The sequence below is a fragment of the Typopeltis vanoorti genome, chromosome 12, assembly GCF_054136105.1.
Source record: "Typopeltis vanoorti isolate ZY-2024b chromosome 12, IOZ_Tvanoo_1.0, whole genome shotgun sequence".
Lineage (NCBI taxonomy): Eukaryota > Metazoa > Arthropoda > Arachnida > Uropygi > Thelyphonidae > Typopeltis > Typopeltis vanoorti.
In genome coordinates, this window is record NC_143560.1 from 37,714,687 (window position 1) to 37,740,703 (window position 26,017).

Below are 26,017 nucleotides of genomic sequence, written 5' to 3' on the forward strand. Positions count from 1 at the left end.
AGGCACACTGATCACAAACAGGCTAAATTATGAAGAAACTACTAAAAACAGAATAAATCTAGGGTAGTCTACTATGACCAAACTTACAAATATATGGAAAAATGCACATCTCTCCAACAAACTTAAAACTGACATATATAGTTTAATGGTACTCTCCACAGTTCTTTTGGTGAAGGAACTTTGGTTATCAAACAGAAAGAGAAAGAAAGATTTACAGGCTTTGAAAACAAGTGGTTGAGTACAATAAATAAAACATCATGGAATGGAAACCAATCAAAAACCAATGTAAAGAGTATTGTATTTTCAGGGAGGATAGAAGGAACAGGAGGTGAGGTATTGCTGATGATAGCTGCAGAATTACAACCAACAAAATTAGAAGTTAGAGAGGATATTTAGGTCTGAGGGAGATGGTTCATTTGAGGCAAATAGGACAAAATATGTTGTTGGATGCTACTATAGACCAGGAGCTCCACAGGAAGATGTAGAAGCCATGTATCAGCAAAATCAGTGTAGGCCAAACAATTATTATGGGAGACTTTAACTATGGGGACATTGATTGGACAGAGGAAAGGGGCATAGCAAGATGGAAGTGGGATTGATACATTTGCTAAGAGATAATTACGAGAGAATCAGGAGTCACCTTGGAACAGTGCCATGGCTTGAGAAGCTACAAAGAAAGAATGTCAGTAGTGCATGGCAAGTGGTCAGAGATTGCTTGAGGGTAGCAGTATCAGACCGCATACCAAAGGTCAGGAGGATAAACCAAGTTGGAATTAAGTGGATGAGTAGAGATATAAAGCAAGCACTGCAAAAAAAGAAAACATTGTGGAGGAAATATAAAGAAAATAGTGATCGGCATACTCATGAGTAGTACAAAGTGCAAGCAAGAAGGGTGACTAGTATGGTAAGAAAGGCAAATCAGACTATGAGAGAGAATTAGCCAAACAAGCCAAAGTAAACCTAAAAGAGTTTTTTTTTTTTCATTATGTAGCAAGTAAGAGGGAAAATGACTATGGTAGAATGACTTTAAACAATGCTAAAGGTAGGAAGGTGACTAAGTCAAAAGAAATAGTTGATCATTTTGTAAAGGCGTATCATCCAGGTGGAGATTTTACAGAGGTTGCTGATGTTATAAAGGCACATATCAAAATTGAGGTAGATGAACAGGAAGTGTTCAACATATTAAAAAATATGAATGTTAACATAACAGTGGGACTGGATGATGGCATATCAGCCTGTGTACTACATGAATGTGCAAGAGAATTAGCATTGCCTCTGCCGAAGTTGTTCAATCTAAGTCTCATTTCTGGCAGGGTTCCAAGGGAGTGGAAAGAAGGTAAGATAGTACCACTGCATAAAGGTAGTTCCAAGACAGAGGTAGCAAACTACAGACCATTTAATATATTGAGTGGTTGTTAAAGTATTGGAAAAGTTGGTGAAAGGTAAAATACAATATGTAGCAATAGGTATACAATACTCTATAGTTGGCAGTATGGCTTTGTAAAGGGTAGGTCATGTGTTAGTAATTTATTCACATTTTATAATAAAATGACAACAGAATTGGAGAATGGTAATGGCTAGACCATATATATTGCTCGAATTTGCCAAGGCATTTGACAGAATACCACATGAAAAACTATTATAAAAACTGGAGAGAATGGGAATGGATATGAGGCTAGTAGCATGATGGGGGATGGCTGATGGACAGACACCAGAGAGTAGTATATGGTGGGATGGAGTCTAGAAGAATGATGGTGACTAGTGGAGTACCTCAGGGTTTAGTACTAGGGCCACTATTCTTTAATTTATATATTAATGACATAGGGAAATATTTAAGAGGGGATATTCAGTTGTTTGCTGATGATGCACAACTGGAGAGAGCAAAAGTTGATAAAGGTGATATACATATCCTGCAGGATGATTTAAATAAATTGACATTGTGGACACAGGATAATGATTGTTGATTTAATGTTGCAAAATGTAAGGTTATGCACTTCAGGTTGAAAAGGTTGCATACGGTGTATCATATTGATGATATTGGTTTGCAGGAAATTGATGAGGCTAGGGACTTGGGGAAATGGTAACCAGAGTTAAAGTTCAGAGGGCATATTGCAAAAGTTGGTAAAATAGCTCAATGAATTACTTGGATTTTGAAAAACATACCAACAAATAAAGATAAGGAAATTATTATTATCCCTCTTTATAAAAGGGATATCTTGACTGCTGTGCACAGATTTGGTCATCTGGGTTTCTTGGGGACCAGAAGGCAGCTGAAAAGATTCAGAGATGAGTGACCAAGATGGTGACAGGTCTGTGGAATACTCCCTATGCAGATAGGTTGAAGGTTTGTGGGTTGTTGATAGGCAGGAAAGGGGGGGGGGACATGATAAAAACTTTTAAGATATTAAAGGGGTTTTATAAAATTGATGCAAGTGAAATTTTTCAATATATGACAAATAGAGAACTAGGGGCAATCCGTGGAAGTCAAGTAGGAGTGTGGTTAGTAGGGGTTTGCGGACTAGATATTTGTGTCAAGAGTGGTAAGTGAGTGGAATGGATCGCCAGAATTGACTGTGAGTTCTCTGATGGTGAATGGATTCAAGGATAGGATTTGTGTGTATGATGGTTGATTTGGGTCTCCTGCGATGCGTCTCCAGACTCCATGGAGATGCTGTAAATAATAATAATACTTACATATTCATGAAGGCTGACAATTATTTTGATGAAGATAAAAATTTGAATTAGTCAGATGTCATGACATTTGACTTTATCAAATCCTTATTTGAAGTTTCATTTTTTGCAGTCCAGCTACCTAAAGTGAGAATGCCTTCTTTGGGGACTTCACTGATCATGACTGAAGAAATGCTAAGTATCTGATAGCAGCAATGACTAACACAAGTAATTTACCTACCCACCAAAATACAGATAATCCTCTCTATTCTTCTAACAATCTTGAATTTTCAATAACCATTTCTATTGCATAAACAACCTAGGGAAATATTAACTCCCACTACTATACCAACAATGGGAATCTGCATGCCTTCTGTGGTCTTTTGCCAAAAGGGGATAAGACTCCTGATCTTATCCCATCATATCCTTTTCCTTCCTCAAAAATTTCTATCTTTCACCTCCCTCCCAAAGAATTCTCTTCCCACCCTTAAAAACACCTGGGTTTAAAATTCACATACCTCTTGCCTCACCAATAATTCTCCCACATCTCTCTATCCCCACATTTCCTTTCAAGTCATACTTTAACAGCAGATAAATGTATATCACCATAAGCCAGATGCTGTTGAATAAGAAGACCACCAGCAACATCCTACAAAGGTATGTCCGAATTATTATTCCGATATATTCTTCATATATCGGGTTTTAAAACATCAGTAATGTCCTAAAAATTGAGTAAAAAGCTAATAACATTATAAAAAAGGGGTACTCCTAAACAAAAATAGGCTAAATAGCCATAAAAATAAAAAATAATATTTACTTAGAGGAGTAACATGGAAATTTTTCCAGAAGGGGGTTTATGATAATATAACATTTGATATCAAAGTTGCCTTGGCTTGCACTACTTAAGACAAGAGCTCTGCTCAGGAGTATGTTTGTTTGTTTGCCTCTTTACTGGTGTTTAAATTAGGTTTTACTGTCCTGACAGCTGGTTCTCATCAAAGACCAGGCAGAAGAGAAAACAGAAACCCTCTGTACAATCAATACCAATTGAAGCTTTTTGGCTCTATACTTTACTAACTGATTATGCACCTACTGAGAGTTCACTTATGATAAATTTAACTTTCTGATATAGGAATGCTATGTTGAACAGAGGATTTTGTTTTCTTTAGATTACTGCCTACCATCTGATGAGAACTGACTATTTATAACAGCTGTGAGGTCAGCAAAACTTAATTTAAGCACTAATAAAAAGATAATTAAATTTCTAAACTTTTCAGTTTTTTTCTATATCTGGCTATAAAATATGGATGGATACATATTATCCTGCATTTTAAATATTTCTATCAATATTCCATAATATAAAAATATAATTATAGCATTCTTAAAAAAAATAAAAAGTCATCCATTAAACTATCATCCATCACTCTCATCTCATAAAAACAGAGATCATCATCAGTCAATTTCATTGCCATTTGGAGCAAACCAATAAATCAAAGACAACTAATATAGAGTCTGCCACATTTGATTGAAGATAAATTTCCTAAGCTGACATTATTCTCTTTTCAGCAACAAAACTACAAAATAAAAAGTTTTAAACATATCATATCATTCAATCTTGACATTTTCAGGGCATCTGAATGGATACAGCATAAGAATGAGAGCATGAAAAAAAAACTGTCTGAAAGTAACGTGGATGATGAGGCAATAGTAATGAGTGAAATAGCATGATTACACAGCTCACAGGACAAAATGGCAGCTAGAGCCACTAGAGAAACAATTATAGTGTAGTAGAGCAGGTGGAAGAATGAAAAACAAAAAGTGGGAGAAACTGGAAATAAGTTGAAGGTATTGCAGGGAGAGTCGATTATAAAAGGAATACTTAATGAGAATGTAACAAAAGAATGTTTCCCAGGTGCAAAGATCGAGGATGTTAGTAACACCATTAGTTTGCAGAAGAGAGAAGTGCAAGAGGTGGTTATTTTGGCAAGAACAAATGAATTTGAAAGAGGAGAAATATGCAATGAGAGAGAGAGGATATGAAAGAGTTGTTGAAAGAAGTGAAAATTATTATTATTACATAACACCTCCAGAGAGTTCAAAGACTCATCAAGGGAGGGCACCTACTCTACAACTCTCCATCTCCACCAATCGCAACTACCTTCATTCTACACCAACGCCATTTACTGCCAACCACCACCACCAATAGGATTTTCACAAACAAACATCCATGTCCATAGTGGGATTCGAATCCGCAGCCTTTTGGCTGGAGAGCAGATACGCAAACCACTCGACCAACTAGGCCAGTCAAAATGAAGAGTAAGAAAGTAAAGATTGTGAGTCTGCTGCCCCAGTATGATAGGACATAATTGAGAAGGAACATGATTGCTAATGAGTCGTTGTGCAGGAGGAATGGTGTGCAATTGATCGACTACATTTGAATGGTTTTGGAGTTGGATGTTTCAAGAAAGTGTTGTTTAGTTGAGAGTTTGCAAGTGCAAAACCAGAGAAGCATGTGTCAAACGTCTGGCCACCGTGATAAATGTGCATGTGTACAGAAATGATTATGCAATGCTGAATGCGATTTAACAGGTTTAAGATTTGAACGGGTTGGTAATGACATTACACAAGGGTAATTGTGGGTCCAAAGGGATGTTGAAATGCATGGACACAAATAAGTGAAAGGAGTTTTTTGGTATAGTTCAGCTCGACTTGCCTATCATTTTTAGCCAAGACCTGGTTGACAGAAAATGATATAGTTACAGGAATAGAATGAAAGGGTGCTGTACTTTCAGGGAGGATTGAGGGAATAGGACAGGAGATGGGTATTGCTGATGATAGCTGAAGAACTTCAACCAACAAAATTAGAAGTTAAAGAGGATTTTAGGTCTCAGGGAGATGGCTTATCTGAGGCTATTTGGAGATAAAGGCAAATTATATTGTTAGTTGTTGCTATAGACCAAGGGGATTCCATAGGAAGATGTAGATGCCATGCATTGGCAGATCAGCATAATGAGTGCAAGTGAAGCAATTATTATGGAAGACTCCGACTATGGGAAAATAGACTGGAGAGAGGGAAGGGGACATAGCAAGATGGAAGTGGAATTTATACAGTTGCTAAGAGATAATTACCTGAAACAGCATGTGATAGAAGGGACCTGGGATTTGAGAGCACTGGATATGGTAACAGCATCAGAGTATGTACCCATAACCAAGGTAGACACACTACCTGCAATTGGGGAGAGTGACCATGCAGTCTTGTTCTGGGAAGTTGTCAAACACGTGGAATTCTCTGTCAAGAAATGGTTTATGTTGAACTATAAAGGTGGTAATTATGACACTCTTAAGAGTCATCTTGGAGCAGTGTCATGGGTTGAGAAGGTACAAGGAAAGAATGTGAGTGGTACATGGGAAATAATTAGGGATTGTTTGAGAGACTGCATACTCAAGGTTAGATGAATAAATCAAGTGGGGATTAAGTGTATGAGTAAAGATATGAAGCAAGAGCTGTAAAAAAAGAAAACACCATGAACAGAATGTAAAGCAAAAAGTGATCAGCATATGCAGTACAAAGTGCAAGCAAGAAGGGTGACTAGAAAGGTCAAATCAGATTATGAGAGAATGATAAATATAAGGGATTTTAAACCAACTTCTCAATTTGGAATTTTTAAAAGATCTAGCATTAATGATTGATATCCTACAGGAATTATCATATCTGTCAGAAGCTCTACAAAGTTGAAATATAAGTATTAAGGGCTAACTCCTTAATCATGCGAACAATTAATGCAATTAATGATTTTAAAAATTCTGTAGGTTCTTATGAATCTAAAATTGATACCATGTTAAAATCAAAAGAATTTGAAGGAATAGCAATTGAAAGCAAAATCAGATTTCACAAACTACAGTGAGAAACATTAAACTCTCTTATAATGTCTTTAAAGGATAGATTAATGCAGCAAAATAGTTTTAAACTTAAAAATGAAAATTATGAGGATTTGGAAGATGAAGAACTGAAAAACATTTTAAATGTATGTTATCCTGAAACATGGAAGAAGTTACATGTCCATGGTTATAAGGAGAAAAGAGAATAAGATCTTTAAATTTTATTTTGAAATATGAAATTAAAATTAATGATTTTGGAGATTTAGTGGAAATAGCTTTGGCTGGAAAGTTACAGAACAAAATTTCCAGTACGATGAAAAAAGCCAAAGTGATTATGGCAACAATTGCAGTTTTGTAGCGCTGAAGCCGAACGAGCTTTTAGTGTGATGAATAATATCATAATGACGAAGAGATCTTCTCTCACAATAAAACATTTCGGATTTAATGACAATATGTATAAATGGGAAACCCTTGAATGAATTTAATCCGAATCCCTAAGTCAAATCTTTTCTAGAAAATCATTGCTTGGCCATAGATCCTAATAGAAGAACACAAGATGTGAAGGAGGTAAAAAATAAGGTGTGGCAGCTGTTGTCATAAGTATTTCCTTAAAGTAATTGTGTAAATTTAACATGTAAAGGAGTGAGTTTTTTCTGGATAAATGTGCACCAGACAGTGAGTTATTTTTTTTCATGTAAAATTGTGTCATCTTCTCGAAAGTGATTTTATTAAATAAAATATTATAGTTACTGTTACTACCATTTTACAAATAAGAACTCACTTTTGGTAATCACATATAAATAAATAGGATTATAAAATAATGCCCCTTGATTGGTACTATTGATTATTACTTGAAGTATAAAAACAAAAGAGAAATATAATTTATTTCAATATTATTGTGTTTAGATATTTATTTATTATTTATAGATTGTTTGTCATAAAAACTTCTATCACAAACAAAACAAATTTATTTTGTTTATAAAAAATGCAGACTATTGCATACGTGCAATTATAAACGATTTTATTCTTATTATATTTTGATAGTTAAAAAATGTTTTTCTTATGTAAGATAAATTAACACAGATGATTGTGTGCAAATATTTCATGTTTAGATCATGAAATATTTGTTTAAAAGTGATAGCTTTTACAGGTTGATTGTCTCCTCATACTTTTGACTGGCATTTGTACACAAGCTGTATTAATAAAAATTTTTATTAATACAGCTTGAAATACGTTTTTTTTTTGCTTGACGATGCAGCCCGTTGTTAAAATTTCCATAGCTCACCACTAGTTGTAGGTGTCATGAATAATAATATTTCTATAGCACATGATCAAATCTAGTATAAAGATCCCATAGTAATCTCATAACTAATGGTCTATCTTTGCAATATTCCTAGAGTAATCTTCACCAAATGACTATCTATTTTCTGCTGATGGAACTATAGTGCATTCCACTTTCTTATTTTATAATGAATAAGACTTCTAGAATATCTACTTCTGCATCCTTAACTACTGATCTCCAAACTGTTATCAGTAATGTTCTGATAAGCTGGCTAAGTTCATTCAATGCTAGCAAAACTCAATTCTGAGTTATTTCTTGCCAAAAAAGATATATTTTCATTCTTCATTCTATCCTTAATTAATATCCCATTAATATTAATATTATTTCTGGTCTTTCTTCGCAGATATATATCACAGCATCTAAAAAATTATTTTACTGAAGACACCTCTGAACAACTACACTCAATGGACAAAACATTACAGATACCTACCTACCTAATAATGTGTTGGTCCTCCTCTAGAATGAACAACAGCCTGTACTCTCTGAGGCATTGACTCCACCAAAGGTAATTCCAGCTATGACTGTTGCAGCATTGTCCACAACTGCACCTTAGATGATGGTCCCAGATACATGGTTCTGATGTCTCGCTCTACAGCATCCCAGAGAGATTCAATCGGATTCAATCTGGAGACCTTGGAGCCAGTGAATGTTCCCAAATTCAGATAAATGTTCCTTGAGCTATGCCTGGGTGGTTGCGGCTCGGTGGGGCGGCACACTGTCCTGCTGGAACAGACCAAGTGCAGGATGTGTGAAGGCCATGAAAGTGTGTAGGTGATCAGCCAGCACATTTGGTAGTTCGAAGCATTTAAGGATTTCTCCAGACACGCTAAGGGACCTAATGTGTCACATGAGAAGGCTCCCCAAACCATCATAGAGCCCTAACCTCCTTGAACAGAGCTGACCTGGCACAAAGGGGCCATAGGTCCCTTTGTCTCCTCCATTTCCTGTAGTAAAGTTCTTCCAACATAGTGTGCAACTTCAAATCAATAGCTTGGAGTTTGGGATCAGTAGATCCCAAACTCCATGAACTTACATTTCATTCCATTAAACTGTTATCACCATTCATTTGCCCATCAGTTCAGCTTATTCAAATCCTCCTGAAGGGCTACCACATTAGCACTATTACTAATAATATTTCTCAGCTTCACATCATCTGCAATATCTCCCTGCAATTCATTGACAATGTCAATAATATAAAGGTTAAAGAATACTGGGCCTGAGGGGACCCCACTTGTAACTTTCTGCTTCCTTCATACTGCTCCCTCACACACACAACTCTCTGATATCTATCAGACAGCCAATCCCCAATCGAATTCACTAATCTGATATCTAAATCCATATGTTGTAACTTAAATATCAGCTTATCATGTGGCACCCTGTCAAATGCCTTTATAAAATCCAAAAAGAAATATGCCTTTCCCTCATCAACTGCTCGTTACTTTATTATAAAAAAACAATAGATTACTAAAACAAGAACGCCCCTTAACAAATCCATGCTGACCCTCACAGATAACATCATCCTCATCATCCTAATGCTGTATACAACCTCTCACTAATTTCTCCAACATATTAACAACTACACAAGAAATACAAACTGGCTTATAGTTTGACACTTTCATTCTACTACCACCACCACTTTTTGATGGTTAAGTGCAAAGTTTTGCAACTTTAGAGCACAGAAGTTTAATGCTGTACTAGAAGAGCTATTATGAACAGAATAAGATTCATGTCTGAGAGGGTTATAAAAATAATCAATTTACAATTATGAATATTTTTACAATTGTTTATGTTAGTATATTATTAGTTTTGGTTTCATAACATTTTACAGGGAGAATTGGCACTTGCAATATGCCAGTTATTGATATTATTATTGTCAAAATAAAATGTAAACCATTGAAAATTGATGTACTTACCAGATCCTGATAATTGTGTTACTTTCAATCCTTTTTATTGTAATTTAAAATTATTAAGTGTTGTGTTTTAAAAAGACATTCTCATTACACTAATAAAGACAACATGTCAACCATTATACGCAACTTCTCGCTTGCCATTTACAGGAAGTGTGCATGTTCACCGAGGAGTTTTGTGTGTGATTGACAGCTGACAGAGAGAGAGCTAATGGAAGTTTAAGAATGAAGACCAGAGAATTTTGTTCTTAGGAAGTTTTTTTAGCCTTAGTGATAGTCACAAGAATGTTAATACAAGGTTCTGAAAAGGAATTGTAGAACTGTAAGTCTTTAAACTGAGGAGTTGAGACTGTCAACAAGTATTTTCTTTTATTTAGTAAATAAAAGAAGATATTGCAGTTGATTTTCTAATTGAATGTTCGAGGAAACGCTGATTTGAAAGTTTCATCTGTCTTAAGGACGCCGGATTTATTTGTTATTTCTACTGGAAAAGATGACAGAATTAGCTCAACTTAGATGTGTTGTTTATGTAGTAGTAGAAGAAACTTTTTTCCTCCAGTACTGCAAAAGTTAAGAGCATTTATACTTCAGTGAGACAGTAGGTATAATATTGTATGCTATATAAGGGAGAAAAAAAGGATCCTATGGAAAAGAAGAAGAAAATTTTATATTTTCGGAAAAGGCCCTAGCAAAGAAACTGACTATGAACATTTTGTTATTGTGAAAACAAGGTATTTAGTCTGGTAAATGTGATTAGGTATATGTTAAACAATCCAGTAATACAATGAGTCAGAGAATGGATGATTTTAATGTTTTTGGATAAGAAAAATCTCTAAAGTATAGATTTATTTTAGAAGAACTTGGATCTAGTATTTTGTAGTTATGTAATTTTATTTAAAGTGTACATATTGTTTTAGCATTATTAAATGTGTATAATTTTGTATTTGGTCTTGAGTCAGTGATTTTCCAGATTCTAAAAGAAATAGTTAAAAGTCATTGCACCAATCAGAATTGAACCTTTGTGTAAATAATAAATACTCGGAGTAAAAATCTCTTTATAGAAACAATCTCCCATAACAGGGTGATGTCTGATGGAAATCTGAAGCTTTAGAGGGGTAGGGGTACTGCAAGAGTTGTGCAGCCCAATATTCTGCTATTATAAGGAGGGCATTGGCAAGACTTGATCACACCACACTGCATCAGGATTGCTGTACACAGATTTAGCTTCCTAGTATTAATAGTAATCAGTTTGTCAACAGGAAAATATACCTGAGGAATGGAGGGAAAGTACTCTTGTCCCCATCTACAAGAGTAAAGGGGATGCCCAAGACTGTAAGAATTACAGAGGAATAAAGTTGATGTCCCACACAATGAAGATCCTAGAGAGGGTTCTTGATGGAAGACTGAGGAAGGAGGTGGAGATTGCAAAGGAGCAATTTGGCTTCAATCCTGGTAGATCGATGACAGATGCTATCTTTGGGTTATGACAGATGATGGAAAAGTTTCGAGAGAAGCAATGGGAACTACACCTGGTTTTCATTGATCTGGAGAAAGCGTATGATAGCGTGCCAAGGCAAGAAGTCTGGAGGTGTTTGAGGGAGAAGAAGGTACCGGAGAAATATGTCAGGTTGATGCAGGAGATGTACAGAAATGTGAAAACAAGAGTTCGACCCTGCCTGGAAGAGACAGAAAGTTTTCCAGTGACATTTGGCTTACATCAAGGGTCAGCATTAAGTCCGTTCCTGTTTAATATTGTAATGGAGGTGGTGACGGAGGAGGTGAGAGAATACGCACCTTGGACTATGTTGTATGCAGATGCCATCGTGCTGTGTGCAGAATCAAGAGAAGAAGTGGCAGCTAAACTGGAAAGTTGGAGGAAAGTACTGAAAGAGAGAGAGGTATGAGACTGAGCAGAAGTAAGACAGAGTATATGTGTTGCAATGTGGATGGCAACCAGGAGACAGATCTAGAGCTGGAAGAAGATGTCATCAGGAGGGTCAGTGACTTTAGATACTTAGGTTCAACAATGAAAGAGGATGGTGAGGCAGAGAAGGAAGTGGGATGCAGGATACAAGCAGGATGGAAGAACTGGAGAGAGATGGCTGGAGTGTTATGCGATAAGAGGGTGACGATCAATCTAAAAGGCAAAATCTACAGGACAGTAGTGAGACCAGCTATGATGTATGCTATGGATACCGTGGCCCTGAGGACAAATAACATCAGCAGGATGGAGGTAGCGGAGATGAGAATGCTTAGGTGGATGTGCGGTATGACCAGAAAGGATCGTCTGAGAAATGACTATGTAAAGGGAACGGTGAAAGTTATGAACTTAGGAGCAAAGATACAAGAGGCGAGATTGAGATGGTTTGGTCATGTGATGAGGAGGGAGGAAGAGTATGTGGGAAGAAAGGTCATGCAGATGGATGTGCAGGGGAAGAGGAAATGCAGACGGCCAAAGAAGAGATGGAGGGAGATGGTGGAGGAGGACTGGAGGTTGAAGAATTTGGATGTGGCTACAGCCCAAGACAGGAGGTTGTGGAGGAGACTCACCACAAACAGCAACCCTACTTAAGTGGGAAAAGTTGCAGAAGAAGAAGTATTCATAATAATCAGGAAACTAATGGAATGGGGTTTGTTAATGAGTACCTGAGAAATGTCAAGATTGGAATTTAGTTATGAAGAGAAGATGAGAAAACGTGAATTGCAAAACTTGTGGAAAAGGCATGAGAAGGAGGGAAGATGGGATAAGACAAACATTTAAGTTAGTGAGGGATTTTTATCTGCTTCATATGGAAGTATTATTTATAGGATAGAGAAGGGGTTGGGGGGAAGAACAAGGGGCTTCCCCTAGAAGTTGTATAAGATTGCAATAAGCAAGAAAGTGAAGAATAACTTTTTTTTTTATCTGAATATATATAATATATATATGTTTTATATCTATAAAAAGATAAGCAAAATTTGAAATGTTTTTATGTCACGCTTTTTGTCTTACCAGCTTACCGACTCTTACTGGCTTACCAGCCTGGAACTCGGGGGTTGGGCACCCGGGGGGAAGAGCCCCCCCCCCCCAGTGTGAATATATATATATCAACTGAATGAATTTAAAGCACAATTTAACAGATATGTTGCTGATCGAGCGAGACTTTCTGCAATGACTCTACTGACTCACGTAGGCTTATTGTTATTAATAATAACATATAATCAAAAAATAATTCTAATTTGAATCTAATGCACAAAGAGTTCACCAAACAACATACAGGATATGGTGTATTATCTTGTATCTTGTAATGCAGGAGGAAACTTGGTTTTCCTGTGAGATCCACAAAGGTATAAAGAGCTCCAACACCCCAATACACCAGAAGAGTTACCATAAAAGTACCTGGTAACAAAATAAAACATTTAGCATTAAATCTTTTGATTCTAATATCTTCTTAAGAAATATTATGCTAAAACTGCAAATCTATTTTCAAAAAATTAAATACTGCATTCAGCATTTTCTAAATCAAGTAAACAATTAAGAAAACAGACTAACCAAGTAGATAACACATCAAGAATGAAGAAGGCTATAGATATTTTTTTATTACATCATTGCATATCAGAGAACGTTAAGGAATAGTTTATAAAACTTTTTAGATATTTACAGGGGTATATAAATACATATACTATAAAGTTCATAATTACTTGAAGTAAATGGCATAAGAATTGTCAGATATTCATAAATGTTAATTAATATGGAAAAACATCATGCAAAACATTAAACAATGGGCACGGATGTTTGCATCAGCCTACTCTGAAAGAGCTTGTATAGCTCCTTGAGTTTATAAGGCTTGTCTTTAACAAAAGTAGAATACAGTAAACTCACTATAGCAAATTACTTGGGACCAAAGGAGCAGTTTGTAATAGTTGGTAGGATTATACTGAATTTTTTTTAAATTTTTTAAATATAGCATTGTACCTATGGAGCTAAATTTATTATGGTGGTTGGTTTATAGTTTATGGGCACAAAAACAGCAAAGGTCACACTGTGCCATAGTAAAGGTTACAGCAATACATAAACAAAGAAAAATTGTAAATACTGTATTTTTCTGTGTATAAGATGAACTCTACTTTTTAGAATCCAAAATTAAGAAATCAACAAGAAATCAAATCAATACACTCAGTGGGAGGAGGTCCAAACCATTTCTTTATTTCCATGTTCTTTTGCGTAATTGATGACTTTTAACTTGAATTTTGAAGAATATGACAATTGTTTTTTTATTTTCGGACATTTTTATGGGCTAGTACTCAAAATATTGTTAATACATTAACTTACCCTGCCAACGAGTTGCAGATGTATGAATGCTTTCAGAGTTCTGATTGGTTTATTCAGAATCAGCTGTTAATGACGTCAATCAACTCAACAGAGTTAACAAAGGCTAGTGATTCGCAGAAGCCTGTTCACAGAGACCAGGTACTGACAGTTTCGCCACTGCAACTGTAGGTCTCTCAACCAGTTAACCCCCCCCGTGTATAAGATGACCCCCAATTAGTTTTTTTCTAAAAAATTATTTTTAGAAAAAAAAATTTTCTAAAAATTTTAGAAAACAGTGCCGTCTTATACACAGAAAAATACGGGGTAATTTGCATGTACAAAACCAAGCCAAGCAATGCAGTATATATATATATATATATATATATATATGTTAGAGTTCACAGAGGATATGAAATAAGTAGTGACCACTTCCTTGTTAAAACAAAAATTAAGATTATCACCTAAATGGCTACAAATAACACGAACAGAAAGAAAATTTAAAACATTTGTTTATAAAACTAGATTATTAAATGACACAAATATACAATGGCTATGTGAACAAAGAATTAACCAATATTTAGATAAAATGAAACAAAATGAAGAAATAGAATGGCTTAATATAAAAACGATACTAAATGCAGCAGCAAATGAAAGCTTAGGAAAGACCAAAAAATTCAATAAAAGGAAAAAAACTGAAGATATGGGATGATACAATTAAAGAAATAATCAAAATGAAAAAAGAAGCCTATTATAAATGGTTAAGCAGTAAAAGATTAGAAGATGAAATCTACTTTATATATATAAAATTATAAGCCTTTTTATGTAACATTTTTATGTCATGTTTTTTGTCAAGTTATTTGAAACGTTTTAAAACTCAGGGCTACCCTGAATCAAGTCTTCAAAATTTGAGTCATCAGAATTCAGGGAGAACCAACCTACCAGTCCGGCACTCGGGGGGAGGGGGGGGTTGGGTGCCAGGGGGAGCGACAACCCCTTTCGAGTTTTCAAAATTCGAGTCATCAGAATTCAAGGAGAACAGACCTAATAGTCCGTAACTTGGGGGGGGGGGGAGGCACCAGAACCCCCCCTTCCCAGTCTTCAAAATTAGAGTCATCAGAATTCAAGGAGAACCAGCCTACCAGTCTGGAACTCAGGAGGGTTGGGAGCCGTGCTAGGGGAGCAGAGCTCCCTATTGAAGACTTAACACTCAGGGGCTACCCTGAGTGTCGAGTCTTCGAAATTTGAGTCATCAGAATTCAAGAACCGGCCTACCAGTCCGGAACACGGGGGGTTGGGGTGCCGTAGGCGCCAGGGGGAAGAGCCCCCTAGTGGAATATAAAAGAACAAGAACGATAGCTAAAAGAGAAATAAAAAAAGACAGAGAATCATGGAACAAATTTGTTTCTAATTTAGAACATGATTTATATAAAATAAGACCCAATGAAAATGAAACATTTAAATACAGATACTAAAGAAAACGTAACATTAAACACCGAATTGAAATTAGAAGAATTTATAAATTTCTATACAGAATTGTAGACAGATAAATATTTTAAAAAAGAGAACTGGCAAACATTTAATGAAAATGAAAAGGAAATAACTAAAGAAGAATTAGAAATCAGCCTGAAAGAAACAAGAAACAGAAAATCACCTGGAGAAGATAAGTTGGGTTCAGAACTATATAAATAAATATGCAGGAACAAAGTTCAAAGAAAGACTCCTATTATTTTTAAATAAAATCTATTCAACTGGTAACCCCCCAATAGAATGGAAAAAAAACAATTGTGATTTCTATCTTTAAAAAAGGTAGTAGAGATAACCCTAAAACCTATAGAGAGGTATCTTCTTTCACTATGCCTTATCCCATGTTAAACGGGGTTGGCGCACCGATCTTTAACCTTCCTCTTCCAAGTTCTCTGGTCCAGGGCGTCCTTTGGACTCCATCCTTTCTCCCTAAGATCCTTTGTCACCTTATCCCTCCACCTGAGCTTGGGCCTGCCTCTTTTCCTCCTTCCCTCCAACTCCATATACTTCACTTGTTTACCAACATACTCCTCACCCTTCCTCTCTACATGTCTGAACCACCTCAGCCTACTTTCTTGTATCTTCTTGCCAATTGGTCCCACCTTAACCGTCCCTCTGATGTAGTCATTCCTTATCCTGTCCTCCTTTGTCACACCACTCATCCATCTCAACAACTGCATCTCTGCTACCTCCATCTTCCTCTCCTGTGCCTTTGTTATAGGCCACGTCTCCGTGCCATGAAGCATCACTGGCCTCACCACCATCTTATACAGCTTTCCTTTCCTCTTACAACTCACTCACTTGTCGCACAGGACCCCACTCATCTTCCTCCAGTTCATCCAGCCGAATGTTATTTGGTGTTGTATTTTCTCATCCAGGTCACCATTCCTCTCGACGACCGACCCAAAGTACTTGAATTTCTTCCCTGAAATTAGCCTTTCACCCTGAAGTCGTACGATCATAACCTCGTCACTCCCCATTGACATATATTCAGAAAGAATATCTTCACAAAAAAAAAAAAGTTTAATTACTGTGTACATTTTGGAACAATGTTAGTTGTTGCTGTCATGTTCTGTAGCATTGTTCTGTAGCATTGTTCCAATGCACATACAGTAACGTTTTTTTTTTTTTTATTTATTTATTTATTTATTATTATTATTATTATTCTGGTTACTTATTTGTATGTACCAATTGTGAAGTTCTGATAACATCTAAAACGTGGTCTTAATATCAGAAGCTGTCTACAGAACTGCTAAACGACAGAAATTTACATATTCATTAACATAAGTCTTGCTAATCTTTTAGAATTAGCCAGGCTTTTCTTGGAAATAAACCCAAAACTTAAAAAAAATTAAGAAAATAACTGAAAAACTTAAAACAAATATGGTTGCCTCAAAGTGCTAAAAAAATCTGAGGGACCATTAGTCCAAAATTCGAGATTGCTTTACCATAAAGGTAGAAAACACCAATCAGGACTATAGGATATGCGTTTGCATGTGAAGATCCTGTCTTCATGCTTGTAAAGATGGCATGGCGACTTAACATGAAATATTGAGGTAACAAATTGAATTAATGATTATCTCTCAAACCCATTTCTTTCGATTAAGCAACAACACTGAAGTATTTCATGCTAGTAAGAATTTTTTTTTTTTTCAAAACTGTAATTACTATTTTTGTTTCAATTATGTTTACAAACCTGTAACTGTTAATTATTAATTCTGTTTTGACATTCAAGACAAATGTTGCTCGTTTTCACCTACAGCACAATTGAACTTGATGCAGGAATATCAAGGAATTAAAATTCTCTGAATGCTTGGAAATCTAAAATATTTTCACTTTTAAATATTTAGATGGCTGAAGCACTGATAGGCATTAATAAGTTTCAGACTGAAAATTCACTATGATGATAACACTTGTAAATTTGACAACTGCCATGTTTTAATAAACAACACAATAGGGAAAAAAATGACTTGCTACCATTAACAACTTAATAAATTACTAACGTATGCTGACAGAAGTTCTGAAAAATATGACTCATTTTTTAAACTGTCAGTTAAAAGCATTACAGTTATCAAGGAAATGATAAAGTAATTCAAATTTATAACATACCCCAAACTCCAATAGTATATCTATCTTCTCCACAGAAATAGCAAATTCTATCCCACTGGCTCTGCCAAAAATCACCAGAAGCTCCCCAAAAATGTTGTAGATGCCTGTAAACATAAATGTAATACAATATCACTTTCATGATCATGAGTCTTTCTATATAATAAAACTGTTTACTTCTTGATGAAGATGGATATGGTAATATACTTCTTTATTTCTTGGCCACAACAGAAGCAAGCTGATAATACACAACTTCCAGTGTTAAAAATAAAATAGGCAGTGAGTCTATTGCTCATTACTAAGCAATATGCTGGCATGCTTTTAAGAAATCTATCAGTATATTAGTGCACAACATACATATTGAAGTTCTAGATTTTACGTGAAAAGTAATCAGGCAGGAAATGTTTTCTATGAAAAGAAAACTTTTATATTACAATATTACATATTATATTACAATAGATATTACAATTTTAACATTGTATTCCTGAAGATGTCTGTGTGACAGATGACATATTGAAATGATTAAACCTGTTGTTTCTCTTATTATTCCATTAAAGTGTAACATGAATGTTAATCAGCAATTAAGCTTAAATACTTATTCTGATGAACTAACTACTACGAGATGTTATATTCAGCAAATCATGATCAGGGAACAGAAGGAATATCTATAGTAATCAACAATAAACATAAGGATAACCTTAAATTACAATTTCAAGTAAAATGATGTATACAAACATCAAACTGGGATGGACAATGAGAAAGATTTCTGCCTATGGTTGCACAGAAAGCTCTACAAAAAAAAAGTAGAAGAATTTTTCAAGTCATTAGAGTTGAAAAATTCTACTTAGTTCGTAGTCCTTATTGGAGATCTAAACAGCAGGGTAGGAAATTAATACCAAGCATATAGAAATGTTTTAGGAAATTTTGAAAAAAATAGCAAAGATAATAATAATGGCAAGTTCCTGATGGATTCTGAGACATAGACTAGTCATTACTAATACCTAGGACTTGAAAAATCATCTATGCTCATCATATGTGACAAGGGAGAATTATTTTGTTGACAAGTAAAGAAAAATCACACATTTCGTTTAATAGTCAGTTTTATTTATGTAATGCCTTTTTTTTTTTTTTAATGCTTACCTTACAACACTATATGTTGAGGAATGCTGATCATCCCAAACTACTATTTTGTCGATTACTGCTGATTTTGGTGTAATGAATATGATAGGATTAGGGTACCTGCACATCATTTTATCTTATATAGTGCTCAGTCATACTATGAGGTAACCAATTAATCATGACATGTCAACCTAAAATAAATATGCAGCAGACAGTATTGATTTAGCTATTTCTTATCCAATGATAGAATATGTAGAATTTGATCGTTAACAGTGGTTATTAAAACTTGAAAATTGAGAAAGAAGCATTTATTTTTCCCAAAACATTTTATTACATTGGTTCTAACCTAAATGCTTTTCAACTGTTTCAATAACAGAAAAAAAAAAAAGTTTAATGTTTAATTTGGCCATTCAACCTTCCATGTGAAATTATGGAAATGAAGTGTGTACATACAAGAAACCACTCCTCAGTCATGCAGACCCATGACTGAGTAGTGATTTCTTTCTTCACTTCATAACATCAAGCTCCTCAATAACAGGTTAAAAGTAGCATCTTTTTCTCTTTGGACTTTTAAGACCATCAGGCATTAGGATCCATCTCTCAACTGCTTTGTCCACTTCAAATGCTTCTTGTATGACAGAAATTTTTGTCATACAAGAAGCATTACGGGATCATTACATTACAGAAATGGCATGTTCAAAAGTGCTACCTGCACACATAGCAAGGGAAACTTTTGGCGAAGATGTTTTTAACACCCACTGTAACATAAAAATCAACTTCAAAAACTTCTAAATATTACTATATTCATTATTATTATTATTAAGACAGATCTCCAGGGAGTCAGGATTTCAATGAGGGAGATTCTAGCTATCATCAAATAGTATGGCAGTTGGTGCCATACTATTCGCAACAGCTGTTCTTAAATTCATTCACGGTACTTGCACACAAACACACAATATCCAATGGCAGTCCATTCAATCACACATCACTAAATGAGAGAAAAATCTAACCTCACCCAATTCTTGATAGCATTCATTCTCAAATTGCCTGAGAGTGTGGTTGGAGCGGGTACGGTCAATGGATTCAAGGAGTGGTATGATAAACTTTATGTTTCCTAAAAAAAGACCTCCCACGATGAGTCTTTTGACTCCATGGAGGCCTGGATAATAATAATAATAATTCCAAGAATGTCCTTCTCACCCTCCATAAAATAAAAAATCCCATCTACTGAAATTCTGTATAACCCTTTCAGAAGTTTGTCAGTCTCAATTATATAACATCTGTTTCTCCTGTTTGCTGATGTCTGCAGCATACAAATTCTCAATCTATCTTCATTATCAGTATTCCACAATCCTTGTATAATTTTTGAAACACTCCTTTGCACTCTCTCCACCATATCAGAATCACCACAGAAACCAGGAGACCAGACCTGTGTGCAATAGTCCAGGTGAGGTCTTATCAGGGCCTTGTAAAGAGACAAAATGACTTCCTTATCTTTACGTCAAGGTTCATTTCAACATTTGCAATGAGTTATATTTGCAACCTTTGCTATATGACCCTTGAACTTCAACTAAAACTCCTGTCTACTGTCTTCAACTAAACCTTCCTGTCTACTAAAACTCCAAGATCCCTAGCCTGAATAGATAGATAATTATCAGATAAAAAAAAAGAATAATCTCAGAATCGAAGGAAGAACAGGAAGATGTGTAAAATAAAGTACAAGACGAGAGTGAGTATATAATCACCACTGTTATTTATCATTTATACGGATATTATGAAACAAAGTGATATTTAACCTCATATCAAACCTAGTTTTTTGCTTTAAGCAGATGATGATGTGCTCCTTAAACTCCTTGTGAACAAACCCCATTGCCACTAAATTTTGTGTTTATTTTTCTTATTTTTCTTAATTAAAATAATACAGATGATGTATCTTATTTTCAGGGAATTTAAAATGAAATTAGAGCTTTTGATTGAACATTGGTGATGATTACCACCAATTTTCTCACTTCAAAAATGAAAGCATCAATAAAGAAAAGTACAATGAATGGTCAGAAACCTTGTTAGAACAATTTGAAAATTGATTTTCAAACTTTGAAAAATATAAATCTGTATTCGAATTCATGAACAATTGATTCAATTATAATATTTTGAACCATGCGAACATCACATGCATACATGAAATTCATAAAGTTCAGAAAGAGTTTGAGTGTGATAAAATTTTATTACAAAGCCAGATGATAAGTAAACTTGAAAATGAACCTGGTACTGGGATGACATGTGCTGGTATTTTCAACAACTGCAATAAATTTCAGATATTGAAAAATGTGACTACAAAGTAATTAAAGCACTTTGGATTAATATGGCTTTGAAAAACATTTTCAAAGTTGACTATGTTGAATTCTAAACACTTTAGATTTCCACATAGTTAGCTAATGCATGCAATCTAATTGTATGATGAATTTCAATCTTCTGAGTTGAAGAAATCAATGGCATTAATGACAAATAAGTATTAAGTATATGTATGATTTATTTCCTTAACATTAAGATAGTGTAAAATATTGCAAATTAAAATAAGTAGTTTTTACATTTATACATACAAATATAATTAATTTTTATTGTAAGAATTACTATCTTTGATATTACCCCCCAAAAAATTACACATCTCTCTTTCAAAAGAGAAATAATCTGATTACGTATGGCAAATACATTTTATGCCAGAAACTACCATAGCAAATGTGATAAAAACAGTTGGACACCACTGTCTTAAACAAATCCAGTGCAAGTCTCCAGGATTCCTTGATTAGAAACAGCAAGAGATAAGCCTAACTGACAATAGGAAAGGGCAAGAGGTCTGAAGTCAATAAGAAGATCATAAGAATAAACAAAAGAAAGAGCAAAAGCAGATAATTTTCACAGCAATTCTATGATAAGAGGGGTATTTCACAAAAGGGCTACAAAATCTTGTTTTCCTGGGGCAAAAATCAATAATATTAGTAATGCTGTCAGAATGCAGAAAGGGAGGACAAAAGAATTGATTGTTTTGGCTGGAACCAATGACCTGAGAGGTGAAAAATATTGTATGAGGGAAGATGTGAAAGAGTTATTGGAAGAAGCAAAAAAAGAAGACCAAGGGGATGAAGTTTGTATGTCTGCTGCCATGATATGATAGAGGTGAATTGAGAAGGAGGGTGATGATAGCAATGAATCGATATGCAGATTGTACAGAAGGAATCATGCAGAGTTTGTGGACCTATGGCCCAAGTGTGATGAACAAAGATTTGTACAATGATGATGAACTTCACTTAAATGGATTCACTTAAATGGATTCAGAGTTAGGTATCTAAAGAGAGCTTTGTTCACTGAGAGTGTGGAGGGGCAAAGACAGGAAAGCTTAAGAAATTAGGGTGGATGCAGATAAGTGTGTGTTAAGGCACCTATGAGGAAATGAGTATAAGAATAATCAACAAGTGTGCAGAATCTAGTCTCTCAAGCAAAAATATTGAAGAGGGTAGCCAATTCACAGGAAGTACAGGTAGTTGGAGATCTAAATGGATACTGCAGTTTCTATATGCCAATGCTAGAAGTATTAGGAACAAGAGGGCAAAGTTTATCGCAATGGTTAGTGCATAGTGAACCTTGCCAAATGTTATATATATTAATGAGACTTGGCTAAACAGCAGATGATGTCGCTACAGGAACAGAATGTGATGGATTTAATATTTTCAGGGAGGATAGAATAGACAGGACAGGGGGAAGGGATACTGCTGATAGCAGATGAATTGTAGCCATCAGATTAGGAGTCAGATGAGAAACTCATGGGTTCACTTTAGTGAGTACAGGCATGGCAAACCCGAGGTACCTGATGCTGGACCATGCCTTACTTCATGTAATATACATCTGTTATATTATCTGTAGACTGGTCCTCTATCTTCCTTTCTTTGCAGTAGCATTTGATCTGGCCATTGTGAACTCCTTTTTTTCTGCCACTTCTAAATTTGATAACTTATACTCATTTCCTATGAGGAAATGAGTATAAGAATAATCAACAAGTGTGCAGAATCTAGTCTCTCAAGCAAAAATATTGAAGAGGGTAGCCAATTCACAGGAAGTACAGGTGGTTGGAGATCTAAATGGATACTGCAGTTTCTATATGCCAATGCTAGAAGTATTAGGAACAAGAGGGCAAAGTTTATCGCAATGGTTAGTGCATAGTGAACCTTGCCAAATGTTATATATATTAATGAGACTTGGCTAAACAGCAGATGATGTCGCTACAGGAACAGAATGTGATGGATTTAATATTTTCAGGGAGGATAGAATAGACAGGACAGGGGGAAGGGATACTGCTGATAGCAGATGAATTGTAGCCATCAGATTAGGAGTCAGATGAGAAACTCATGGGTTCACTTTAGTGAGTACAGGCATGGCAAACCCGAGGTACCTGATGCTGGACCATGCCTTACTTCATGTAATATACATCTGTTATATTATCTGTAGACTGGTCCTCTATCTTCCTTTCTTTGCAGTAGCATTTGATCTGGCCATTGTGAACTCCTTTTTTTCTGCCACTTCTAAATTTGATAACATTTAGAAGTGGCAACAATAGTTCACTGATTGACTATATTTTGACTAGAAGAAAACATCTTAAGGCAGTAACAAATTGTAAAGTAATCCCAAAAGATCAAGTGGCGCAGCAACACTGGCTGCTGTGTGCAGACTTTGAAATAAAGTCAAAGATAAGAACCTTTGGAAGCCATGGGAGGAAAATTAAGTGGTTTCATTTAAAAGCAGAGAGTGTGAGGAAATGTTTTAGGGAGAAAGTGTTAGAGAGGATTTTGGATGGACTAGAAAGTGTACAAGACTGGTGGAGACATAATTCAAAAGTAATTCTAAGCTGCAATTGAGGTGCTTGGTGAACCATCTGTAAAGATTAAAGAGCAGAAGGAGGGTTGGTGGTGGAATAATAATGTACAAGAAGCAATGAAGCTAAGAGGAAGGCAAAGCAGAAGTGGGACGAGTCAAGAGTGGAAGACAAGAGAGTTGTTGCACAGGCGAAGGCCATGGCATATCAAGACCTTTATGATCAATTAGAAACAAAGGAAGGACAGAGAAAGATTTATCGATTGGAAAAATGTAGAAATAAGGCATCAAAGAACATCATACATGTCAGGCAGATCAAAGACCTCGGAGGAAGGGTATTAAGGAGGGATGTGGATATAAGAAACAGATGGAGAATATGCTTTGAAGGGCTTTTGAATGAAGAAAATGTAAGGACTCACAGAGAAGATGGGGGGAGCCTTATGAGGGGATGGTGCAGAACATTAGTAGAGTAAAAGTGAAGGAAGCAATAAAGAGGATGAAGAATGGAAAACTGGTGGGCCCTGACACGATCCCAGTGGAGGCATGGAAGGCATTGGGGGGGGGGGGGGGGAAGAGGGAATTGACCTGCTGTGAGACCTGTTAATAAAAGTTTGTCAACAGGAAAATATACCCGAGGAATGGAGGGAAAGTACTCTTGTCCCCATCTACAAGAGTAAAGGGGATGCACAAGACTGTAAGAATTATAGAGGAATAAAGTTGATGTCCCACACAATGAAAATCCTAGAGAGGGTTCTTGATGGAAGACATGGAAGGAGGTGGAGATTGCAAGGAGCAATTTGGATTCATGCCTAGTCGATTGACGACAGATGCTATCTTTGGGTTACGAAAGATGATGGGAAAGTTTTGAGAGAAGCAACGGGAGCTACATCTGGTATTTATTGATCTGGAGAAGGCGTATGATAGAGTGCCAAGGCAAGAAGTCTGGAGGTGTCTGAGGGAGAAGAAGGGTACTGAAGAAATATGTCAGGTTGGTGCAGGAGATGTACAGAAATGTGAAGACAGGAGTTCGGACCTGCCTGAGAGAGAGAAAGTTTTCGGTGACAGTTGGCTTGATGTCTAACTGTCATTAAGTCCGTTCCTGTTTAATATTTGATGGAAGTGGTGACAGAGGAGGTGAGAGAAGACGTGCCTTGGACTATGTGGTATGCAGATGACATCGTGCTGTGTGCAGAATCAAGAGAAGAAGTGGCAGCTAAACTGGAAAGTTGGAGGAAAATACTTTAAGAGAGAGGTATGAGACTCAGCAGAAGTAAGATAGAGTATGTGTGTTGCAAAGTGGATGGCAGCCAGGAGACAGATCTAGAGCTAGAAGGAAATGTCATCAGGAAGGTCAGTGACTTTAGATACTTAGGTTCAACAATGAAAGAGAATGGTGAGGCTGAGAAGGAAGTGGGATGCAGAAACTGGAGAGAGATGGCTGAAGTGCTATGCGATAAGAGGGTGTCGATCAATCTAAAAGGCAAAATCTACAGGAAGTAAGACCAGCTATGATGTATGCTATGGAAACTGTGGCCGTGAGGAAAAATAACATCAGCAGGATGGTGGTAGCGGAGATGAGAATGCTTAGGTGGATGTGCGGTGTGACCAGAAAGGATCATCTGAGAAATGACTATGTAAGGGGAACGGTGAAAGTTATGAACTTAGGAGCAAAGATACAGGAGGCAAGGTTGAGATGGTTTGGTCATGTGATGAGGAGGGAAGAAGAGTATGTGGGAAGAAAGATCATGCAGATGGATGTGCAGGGAAGGAGGAAGCGCAGACAACCAAAGAAGAGATGGAGGGAGATAGTGGAGGAGGACTTAAGGATGAAGAACTTGGATGCAGCTACAGCCCAAGACAGGAAGTTGTGGAGAAGACTCACCACAAACAGCGACCCCACTTAAATGGGAAAAGCTGCAGAAGAAGAAGATTAGGAGTCAGTCGAGTAGATAGCAATTCTTTTGAGTCAATCTGGTGTGAGACTGAGGCCAATATGACAAAATATAAAAGTCGTTGATGCTACAGGCCAGGGATAATGTGGAAGACATGCATCAGCAGATTAATACAATGAGGTGCAAGTTGAGTAATTATTACAGGAGAGTTCAACTTCAGAGATTGGAAGGATGATGGATCATGTGGCAGGAAGGAAATGGACTTTATACACTTACTTAAGAGAGAATTACTCGAGGCAGAATTTAATGGAGGGAACTCAGGGTACAAAAGTCTTCTGTCTTGTTATAGCATCAGAAGACCTGTCCATAAAGTGCACAAAACATGCTTTCCTGGAACAACGAAGCAAATAACCTATGCATTGCA

The 26,017-nt window shown here is 36.1% G+C and overlaps 1 protein-coding gene across 2 annotated transcripts in view; it reads right to left on the bottom strand.

The window, feature by feature from the left end:
• The window catches only part of LOC150100708 (fatty acid hydroxylase domain-containing protein 2), a 122,499-nt gene that overhangs the window by 34,298 nt on the left and 62,184 nt on the right, over positions 1-26,017 (bottom strand). For both annotated transcript variants that reach the window (XM_090401205.1, XM_090401204.1), the window contains exons 3-4: positions 17,723-17,826; positions 13,056-13,177 (exon numbers count right to left, since the gene is read on the bottom strand). In XM_090401205.1, coding sequence (XP_090257331.1) covers positions 13,056-13,177; positions 17,723-17,826 — 226 coding nt within the window. The remainder of the gene's footprint in view (positions 1-13,055; positions 13,178-17,722; positions 17,827-26,017) is intronic.